At 42.6% G+C, this 10598-nt stretch overlaps 1 protein-coding gene across 1 annotated transcript in view; it reads left to right on the forward strand.

Annotated features, from left to right (window-relative positions):
* Positions 1-10598, forward strand: part of LOC118418142 — a 28839-nt gene that overhangs the window by 6637 nt on the left and 11604 nt on the right. The window contains exons 6-10 of the mRNA XM_035823976.1: positions 79-6796; positions 7149-7272; positions 8148-8373; positions 9167-9376; positions 9980-10204. Of these exons, the coding sequence (XP_035679869.1) occupies positions 79-6796; positions 7149-7272; positions 8148-8373; positions 9167-9376; positions 9980-10204 (7503 nt within the window). The remainder of the gene's footprint in view (positions 1-78; positions 6797-7148; positions 7273-8147; positions 8374-9166; positions 9377-9979; positions 10205-10598) is intronic.

Consider the following 10598-nt stretch of genomic DNA (forward strand, 5'->3'; position numbering starts at 1 on the left):
TTCATGTGTATCTTAGCTCACATGCATATAGCATTGCAAAACATGTACATGTTCTTTGTGTTGGATGTTTTGTCATAGGGTGCTGCACCTACAACTCCAGAAATGCTTGGGTCCTTCCGAGTGCCAAAGACAGTCCCCAAAAGGAAGGCACAGTCCCCTGCTGTACTTACACATGGCCGCCCTACACAAGGAGGGGCCTCTTCCATAGGCAGTAGTGAAACCACACCTCCGAGTTCGAGACGAAGGCCGCAAACCCGAAGTCAAGGTCGGCATGTCACAAACCCTGGGTCAAGGTCATCAACGCGTCCTTACACGACCCAGAAAGATGTGGGCATCCAATCAGGCGAGTCGTCACTGGAATCAGACACAGACACAGAAATGGGATTCCTAGACGAAACGAGGAAGACCATGGTAAAGGGAAAGGCGTCAGAAAAAGACGTATGTAACCATGTCAAGGACAACTGCAGTGAAAATCCCAAGCAAAGTGCACCAGTGCAATCCCCTGCTAGGTCTACCAAGTCTCTCGGATCTAAGAATCAAGACCAAAATGGCGTTGGTAAAAAAGTAAGTAGCACAGACACAGCAGAAGAGCATGTGGAAGACCATCCTCTAGACTTGACCCTGAAATTTGTCCAAACTGGTTTTGCTAATGAAGTCGATCTACAAGAAGTGAGCCAAAATGAACATCAGCTTGGAGTCCAAACTCTTGATGGGAAGTTGACCTCAAAAGATAACACAACTAACAACAGTAAAGCAGACAAACAGCCAGAGGATGGGGCCCAAGAACCTTCCAATGAGCAAGTTACTGTTGATGAACAGAAAGAAGTACTTCAGCAAAATGCACAGTTTGGTGATGAAGAAAATGTGAGAGAGGAGCCCAGCAAGCATTCTTCTCAGGATGAAACAGACATGGACGCATCCATACAGCAAGGTCAGAAAGATGCTGAAAGTGCCAAAGTAGTAGATAATGATCCTATGGTAGTTACTAAAGCTGGAGCTGGTGCCATGGAGGATGGGTTTCTACCAACACTTCTTGCAGTATCTTCAAGGGATGCATATGAAGACATGTCGTCAGGACACTCTGTGCAATCAACTGAAGATAGTGTCCTTTCAAAAGAGACCGGAGAGGAAACTCCAGACATACATGGTTTGGTAGAAGACACTTTATCACCTAAAAAAATCTTTGAAGAGTCTCCCAAGTCTCCCAAGCCAATGGAGGATAGCAGTGGACAGTCTCCAGATAAGGTGTTAGTTGAGGGTGATCCCTGTAGTGTTGAGGGGACAGAGATAGCTGATGTCCAAACAGATGAGCAAGAGATAAAGGATACCTTTGAAGACAAACTGACTGATGTAGATGTTGCAACCATGTCACCCAAGCCAGTAGAAGATAGCATGGTACAGTCTCAAGATAATGTGTCTGTTGAGGATCAACTTAGTCTTGAGAAGAAAGAGATAGCTGATGTCTCTACAGATGAGCAAGAGAAAAAGGATACCCTTGCAGACAAACTGACTGATGTAGATGTTGCAGCAATGTCTCCCAAGCCAGTAGAGGATAGCATTGCACGGTCACCAGTTGAGGATCATCTTAGTCTTGAGAAGAAAGAGATAGCTGATGTCCCAACAGATAAGCAAGAGATAAAAGATCCCTTTGAAGACAAACTGACTGATGTAGATGTTGCAACAATGTCTCCCAAGCCAGTGGAATATAGCATGGTACAGTCTCATGATGATGTATCAGTTGAGGATCATCTTAGCCTTGAAAAGAAAGAGGTAGCTGATGTCTCAACAGATGAGCAAGAGAAAAAGGATCCCTTCCCAGACAAACTAACTGATATACATGAAGACACTCCAGTCAAGTGTCCTGACCCAGTTAAGAACAACATTGTCCAGTCTCATGATAATGTATCAGATGAGAGTCATCATAGTGCTGAGAAGAAAAAGATAGCCCTTACAGATGAGCAAGAGATGAAGGGTCCTATTGTAGAGAGACTGACAGATGAAGATGGTACTACCACGTCTCCTAAGCCAGTGGAGGATGAAAGCATACAGGTGATACAAGATGATAGTTCAATTAAGACCTCAGAGGATGAACAAGATTTGTCCTCAACTGACCCATCTAATCAGACAGAGGAAAAAGACTCTGATGTCAAGATTGATGACTTAACCAATTATCAGTACAAAAACACAACAGCAAGTCAGTCAGAAGATAAGACAATGCCAACGGAAGGGAAGGTCACTGATCCAACACTGACAGAGCCTTCCGTCTTAGAAGACGAAGTTCAGATGTCAGAACTGTTGCAATCACCTAAGAAACCAGAGCCACCATGTAACAGGTCAGCCATAGATGACACAACTGTGCTCCAGGTAGAAGAAGATGCTCCATTGACTGATGGAATGGAGAAGGAAGAGAATGATCTTGAAGAGACTAACGTGTCACACACTTCTCAACGTACCAGCATCACTCCCTCTCCTGAAGAAAAAGAAAATAAGCAAGTGAAAGATGTATCTGATCATATTGTCTCAAGTGAGCCTGGGAGTGTGGATAATGATCCAAGCATCTCACCTCCCAGCCCCATTAGAGAACAGCTACATGAGAAGAGCACCCTAAAGATAGCTCCGAATGACAGTACTGCTTGGGTCTTAAAGGAATTTGAGGATCTGGAATGTTCACCGGAGATTCCGACTGTCTCTAAAACTTTCAACACAAAAGACGCATCCCAAGACTTGTCACAGCGGTCGTGCGATGTTCCCAGCTCAGAGAACGAGAGAGAGAAAGAGACGATACCCTCAAGCCAGGGATCAAACAGAGAATTTGACAGTGGAGAATCTTCTGACGACCACATGGGAATTCTGAGACTCAGCCCAAGTGGAAGGAATGGTGACAATTCCTCACAGTCACAGAGTGATGTTGAAAATGAGGACGTGGAAACGCCACTGAGTCAGAACTCGACATATAGTGACTTCGGCTTGTCAGGAGTAGTACCGTTTGTGGCATCTCCAACTGAGAGTCAGGAAGACAGCAGGGAAGCTTTATACAGTAAAGTCGTTGCAGAGATACAAGCAAATGAAGAGAACACAGCAATGCCTACACACTTTGGAACACAAAATGGAGATGCTAAGGACAACAACAGTACAACAGGCTTCAAGAAGTCAGTGACTTGGGACATAACAGACTCTTGTTTGGACACAGACGATCAGGAAGATGACGACCCAAGCAGGGATGATTTGGATGACGACTTCAGCGACAGGGACTCGAGATTCATTATCTCAGACTCCATCGACTACAGAGCTGAAGATAACAACTATCCCAGTGAGAGTGAAAGCTCCAGTTCCGATGAAGAGGAACCCAGCAACACACCCATAGAAGGGGTTGGTCTAGGTTTACAAATGTCCGACAGTGAAGGGGAGGCTGAAGAAAGAAGGCACAGTAGTCAGTCTGTTTCACAACACAAGGAACATCCCAGTTGTGGTCATCAAGTAAAGAATCAAAGCAAAGACGTCAGTGATCCACAAGAAGAGAGCAATGAAGAAAAGATTGAAAACGAGATATCAGAGCCTACAGATAACGAGGATTCACCATCAGGCAACTTCCCAGAGACAAGCACACAACAAACTAAAACTGAAGAGGAGAAGAACAAAGTCCTCCCACTTGAAGAGATATCTCCTGTTGATGCACGTTTGTCTCAAGTTTTGCAAACTCAAGTAACGGGGACTGGAAAGCTTCCAAACATGAAAGAAGATGAAGAAGATGTTGTCAAGGTCACAGAATCCAACCCACGGGTGGTGACATCAGGGATCTCCATGGTGATCGAGAGTTCAAGTTCACACGAGCAGCAGAATCAAGACAGGGATAATGACAATGAACGTGACATTTCAAATCCTCATATCAATCAGGAAGAGGCTTCTAATTCATCTCTTGAGGAGTCTGGGTCAAAGGGACAGCTTAACACTGAATCTGATCAGAGTGCCAATGGGAAACTGTTGTGTGCAGATAATGTCAATACACACAACCATGTTGAAGAGAAAAACACTGCCATAGATGATCAGCCATGTGTAGTTGGAACTGAAGCCATGTCAGGTTCAAAAAGGCCACATGACGAGAACGATACAGTACTGCCACAGAACAAGAGATTACTCCTGGATGCACAGCTGGAAGAGAAAGATAATACTGAGGTTGAAGGGTTTACGTCAATGGATGTCACATCTGAAGGGTGTGAAAATGTTGCTGAGGATTTGCCATGTGCCACAGAAGACAGCTTTGAAGTGCAATGTGACATACCTGAAGTTGTAGACACTGCACATTTGAAGCAGATGTCTTTGCCACTCATTTTGGTGAAAAGTAGAGCAGACTGTGTGAGAGACGTGGTCTTAGATTTCTTCGCTCACCGTTTCTTTGTCAACAAGATATCCTCAAAGTTGGACAAGATAGCAGAAGACGCCAGAAAGCAGAAAGTAGCAGAGGAAGTGAAGAAGTTCTTTGCAAGCGATGCTTGGAAAGAACAGCCCAAAACTACACCTATGGAGGACTCTGTTGAACCTGTATCAGAAATGGCATCATCAGATAGCAACTCAAGTGCCAAAAAGAGGGACGATTTCACTCATAAGGAAAGTTCAAGTCTTGAGGTGGACAAGAGGAAAGTTATTGAACACGCCGTGTATGAATTCTTCAGGAAGAAGAACTTTGCAGCAAAGAAAAAGGAAGACTTGGGAACGGAAGTAACTGCACCTAGTGTGACAGAAGATAAAGTGCAGACAATGCCAAACAAGAGGCGTAACAGCGAAGAACAAATGCTAGAAAATGCACCAGAGGCGAAGAGACATAGGCTTCAGGAGGTATTAAAAGATCTTGATGGTCCAAGCAGTGAAGGTACACTAAAAGTACATGAAATAACACCACAGGGACCACAGCAGCCTGACGTGTGTAGGGAATCTATTGGAGATAATAGAGAAGAAGTAAACAGCAGTCAGAAGTATATCTCTTCATCAGAAAACCAAGATTGTAAGACCTTTGCTGATATCCAGGAAGACAACAAGGAGCATGAGGTCGAAGCCAACCAAGACAAACAAAATCCAACACCTGAACGAGATCAAAAGGACAAGAACAGAGAAGAAATAAGTTGTGAAACATCCAATACAAATGACAAATACAATACAAATACAAAAGACGACAAAGAGACAGATACACCTGAAGAGATGAATGTAGCCATGGAAAGAGAAACCAGTGACAAAGATGGATATAAACTTGAGACCTCTACAGAAGAGATGGACATACATGTTGAACCAGAACAGCATAATGACAAAGAAATTACAGTAGATGCAAAGGAAGTGCATATGGAGATATGTTTGTCAACAGGAAGTGACTCAAAGGATTTAGACAATGTAGAAGTAGACTCTGAAGATAAAGAAAGTAATAGCCTTTCCTTAGTGTCACTTTCAGCTAAAGAAAATATCATGCCATTGGAAGAAAGTATTGAGGAAAGTCCTGCACAAGCCAGTGAGGACGAAGTGTTGGCTACTAAGAATCTGTCACAAGATGATTTCTCAGAGAATGGTCCCTTGACAACTACAGATGCTGTAAACAATAAGGACTGTAGTGAAATCATGCTTGACACTGCTAGTAGTACTCACTCTCCCATTGAGATAAAAGAAGTGCAATGTCAGGATTTGGCTGAAGTAGACAACAAAGTTGACAATGATGTGTTGCAGTCAGATTTATCATCAACTGAGGAAGTAAGGCTTGAAAAGCCATCTAGTATCTTACCGTCAGACAATGGTACAGTCCCTCCCAGTCAAAGTAAAGAGCCAGGTCAGAATTCTCAAGAAGATGTAGTACCAGAAGTGTGCAATGATATTACTGTGCAAGACGACAGTGGTAGTGGTACTGATGTCAACTCTGACTCATCTCTCCCCTCGCCGGAACGTTATTCTGACTCGGAATCTGACAAGGATTCTAACTACTCAGACAACGACAGGTTTCTGTCCTCTAACTCTATGGAGTATGGAGCTGAGTACTACAGTGAGGAAGATGGCGATGAGAGTGATCAAGATGATGAGGGCAATAATAGCAGTGAAGATGATGATGATGATGATGATGATGATGATGATGCAAGCAGTGAACATGATGATGATGATGAAGATGGCTGCTCCAGTACCCCAAAGTCACCACCAACAAGTAGCACTGCAGAAAAGACCAACATTGCATCAAAGGGTTGCCCTGATACTGAACAGAATTTGGAGCCATCCAAGGCTGGAATGTCTGGTGAATTAGACTATGCAAATGAAGTTGTTATTGAGGAGACAGAAAAGCAAAGTAACGAGGCGGCCCTGCAGGGTCTGAGCTGCGACTTTGATGATGATGATGAGTTCAGCGCACCACACATCAACATTGATGACATTGACTTTGATGATGACAATTTTGGTGATGACAGCATCCCATCAATGGAGACCAGCTCCAGTCTGCACTCTCCTATAACTAGTGTAGGAAAAGCTATATCAGCTCAAGAAAAGGCAAATAAGGCAGCTGTGCAGGCATCAGAAATTAAGACAAGTAAGAACGTCACAAACGTAGCACTAACTGAGGACAACCTTGGACTTGGAACAAGCCGAGAAAGTGCAAAAGACACAGTAACAAAACCTCCAGCTTTCAAGTCAACAAGCCTATCGTCTAGCAAGGAGACAGCAGACACAACCCCAGGTGTGGGGAAGGGTAAGGAAAACTCAGGAACGACTGAAGAAACCCCTGGGGTGCTGTCAACTAATGCTGGAAGGACAAGACGCCGCCTGGTGGATACTCCAGGTATTGCAGCTCGTGTTCTGAGTATTATTATAGCAAAAATGTTGGCATAGTACAATGTATGCGAACATGCTCATGTTATGTACAGAAAAGCATCTAGGAAAAGATTTGTCAAGTAGATATATATTGATATAAACATTATCGTTTGAGTAAGATTCAAAAGATCGGAAAAACTTGTTTTCTCTTCCATCATTGTTGAAAGATACTGCTAAAAGGTTGCTTATATATATTAACATCAAAATGTTATTAACTGCAGTTAAAGGGAAACCCATGATAAATCTTTTAGGTTTTACTCATTTCATGATTTTTTGTATTGTGTGCATATAATAAACAATAAACAATTTTTTTGCTACAGGAAAGGTGACCACAGACAATGCACCCAGATACATGGAGCAGTGCCAAACCATCCTGGCCAGTCTACAGGGAGCACTGGACAGGGAGCCCAGCTTAAAGGACATATCCAGGGTGCAGGCATGGAAGTAAGAATCTTGATTAAAACATCACTTAAGTATCACATACACGAGTATGCTGGAGCACTATTATGTAAGTGCCACCCTGAAAAAAATGTGTCGAGGTATCTCCAATGCAACGTCCTCGTTTGATACACTCCTGCGTATCTAAACTGTGCATACCTACATGTACATGAAGGTTGTGCTTCTCTATGTTTTTCAAAGTGGTGGATATACATAAGTTATGTATCCTGGTGGATACTGTAAAACTTAAAATATTTGCATTTATTTTGTGTCAGGGTTAGACAAGTTTTCAAAAATTCCTATCGTCCTATCGGGGAGTAAATTAAAAATTTACTTGCCCGAACCAAATTTTCACTTGCCCGAAATTTAAATTACATTTTTCTATGTGTTTTCACTTTCATAAATTTTCACTTTTGTTAAGAGACCACGTCTAGCGAAATAATAGACGTTAAAAGAGGACAACAACAACAAAATCTATGTCTCTACTGGCTTAAAAATGACATGGTCAATATAGGCAGGCATTCAGCCCCATGTGCTGTCACACTCAGTGGTAATTTGAGCGGGTCACATCTGGAAATTCTGACTTGCCCGTCGGGCAAGTGGGGAAGCACTTCTGCTTGCCCGAACAGCACTTTTACTTGGCCGGGACAATCGGGCTAATGGACTTGTTTATCCCTGCATGTTTTTTTGCGGTGATCTCTGGAATTCATGACAATGTATGTATTCCAATCATATTACTACTGTACAACTTAACTATGAAAATATGCAACTTAAAAAACGCTGCAAAAACACTGTTATCCCTCAAACCAGTACCACCAAATAATGCCACTGCAAAAGTAAATGAGTTTACAGTAAATGTTAATGGAGCTATACTCTAACAGGAAGGAGGCTGCTAAGCTGGGTGAAAAGATGTCCCTCCCGGAGACCATCATCGCGGTGGTTGGCGACACGGGCGCGGGAAAGAGCAGCCTGATGAACGCCCTGCTGGACCAGTCCTCCGTCCTCCCCACCTCCGGCATGCGCGCCTGCACCGCTGTCGTGGTCGAGGTCTCCAACAACGACAAGAACAAAAACTACGAGGCTGAGGTCGAGTTTTTGTCCAGGAAGGTTAGTTGTGGGCATCTGTTTCCAAGTTTCATTTGTTTGAATATATCGTAACTATTCGTTCTTAGTCTAATAAGAGAAAAATCAAACAGAAGCATGCCGTTTATCTAATTGTAGTTACAGGCACAAGAAGACCTAAGCTAGGTGTACAATTTCTTACAACTGAAGAGATACCAACTTGCTATTCCGGCATAATTGTAATGAACTAATAACAAACAAACTATTACTGCCAGTGACATTGGTGTATAATTATTCAAATGTATGTATGAATGTGGGATTCAACACCTGTTAATAGATGATAGTCTATTTTCTGTCTCCAGTTAGAAACCACCATTCTGCATCTTGAACTTGTTTCTTGAATTTGCAGTCCTCTCCTGTAGCATATATCATAGTGTGTACTAAAAAATTGAATTTTTGGTATCCTTTTGGTGACATTTAAGTGCAACATTTTGTACAAGTTTGAATTAATTAAAATCCACAAGTAACTTGACAATGTAAAGTTTAGTTAATGAAAGTTAGACATCCTGGTAATAAGATTTGCAAGATTCTCAATGTACATTCTCAATGATTCCTGTCAAGTTGATAAAGGTGGGATTTAGTTTCTATTTATCAAAACTACATTGTACCTTTCTGTAGGAATGGCATGATGAGCTCTGCCTGCTCCTTACTGACTTGATAGGAGATCTGTAATGTCCCTAACAGATCTGATAGGAGATCTCTAATAGAATTTAGTTTCTATTTATTTGTAAAAGGATTTAGTTTCTATTTATCAAAACTACATTGTGCCTATCTGTAGGAATGGGATGATGAGCTCCGTCTGCTCCTAACAGACCTGATAGGAGAGGACGGTAAGGCTAAAAGGAAGCCCGACCCCCAGTCTGAGGCAGGAATAGCCTGGAGCAAGATCAAGGCGGTGTATGGTAGGGTGGAGTCGTACGATGTGCTCTCCAAGTTACCTCACGTACGACATCTACTGGGGACCACCAAACACATCTCAAAGTCAAGGGTATGTATGCACGTGATTGATTGATTACATTCCTTGTGTAATTGTTAGATACACAGGAAAAGAGTTTGCTCTGTAAACTGTAAGATGCATTTATTTTTGCTATGTCTTTACTTCATGGTAAGAAGGGAAAGAGATTTTGTGGTGCTTTAAATTTGTGGTTGAAACAATTTGATAATAATACATTCGTCAGTCATTGGAAATAAGCCATATTCACTGTCACAAACATTGCAGAAAACAGGTCGCCACAAACACTTCAAAACTAACAGCTAACATTTCAAGATCTTGGGAGAAAAATTTCCTGTGTAGTTAAGTCACTGATTAAACACCTTACACTTTTTCTTCAAGCCATTTCTGCAGTCTTTTGAAATCGCAGTGGTTTTATGAATTATATTCGCGATGAAGCGGCCGCCACAATGATAAGTTTTCAAAAGTTGTTGCTAGCAAACTACATACAATGTATTAAGTGTGGAATTGCTGGTGGCAATGCTAGATTAGAATGCATGATGCAAAGACCATAACAAAAGGTACAATAAAAATTTATGTAATGGAATGGGACATTGCAACCAAAGCCTACCACTGGCCAACACTATATTACCGTTCCAGGCCAGGGAGTTTCGAAGTGAGATTGATAGATATGTGGACTCCATGGACGCCCCTCCCGCCAGGGGGCCTGGGTCACGGGACAGGTCAGGTGGTCAGCTCTGGCCAATCGTGAAGCGGGTCAAAGTTCAGATCCCCAACTGTGAAGTGTGCAGTAGTGGCGCCATCCTAGTGGACTTGCCGGGAGTTAGGGACTCCAACGCTGCCAGGGATAACATAGCCAAACAGGTGAGATGTTAGATCTTGTCTTGCTTATGTGGGGTCATGTGGTCTAACTGTGGCGTGTTGGGCCCAGAACCCCGAGGTCCTGTGTTTGAATCCTGTCATGCTACCAATCTTGTGCCATTGGGAATGGCACTTAACACAACTTTCCTCACTCCGCCGTATGAAAATGGGTACCTGACTTAAGTTGGGGAGGTAAAAGGCAGTGTGAGGATAGTATTGGGCTCTGCTACCTAATACTATGCCGAAGACATGGTACTAGTGGATAACAACCAACTGCCCCTACGGCCATGAAGAGGCTTTGGGACTACCTGTACCTCTTTACCTAGCTTTTGTAAAGACTTGCCACAAAATGAAGTTGTGGCAGAAAAAGTAGAAATTCCTATTTATGTACATTTTT

The sequence above is a fragment of the Branchiostoma floridae genome, chromosome 6, assembly GCF_000003815.2.
Source record: "Branchiostoma floridae strain S238N-H82 chromosome 6, Bfl_VNyyK, whole genome shotgun sequence".
Classification (NCBI taxonomy): Eukaryota; Metazoa; Chordata; class Leptocardii; order Amphioxiformes; family Branchiostomatidae; genus Branchiostoma; species Branchiostoma floridae.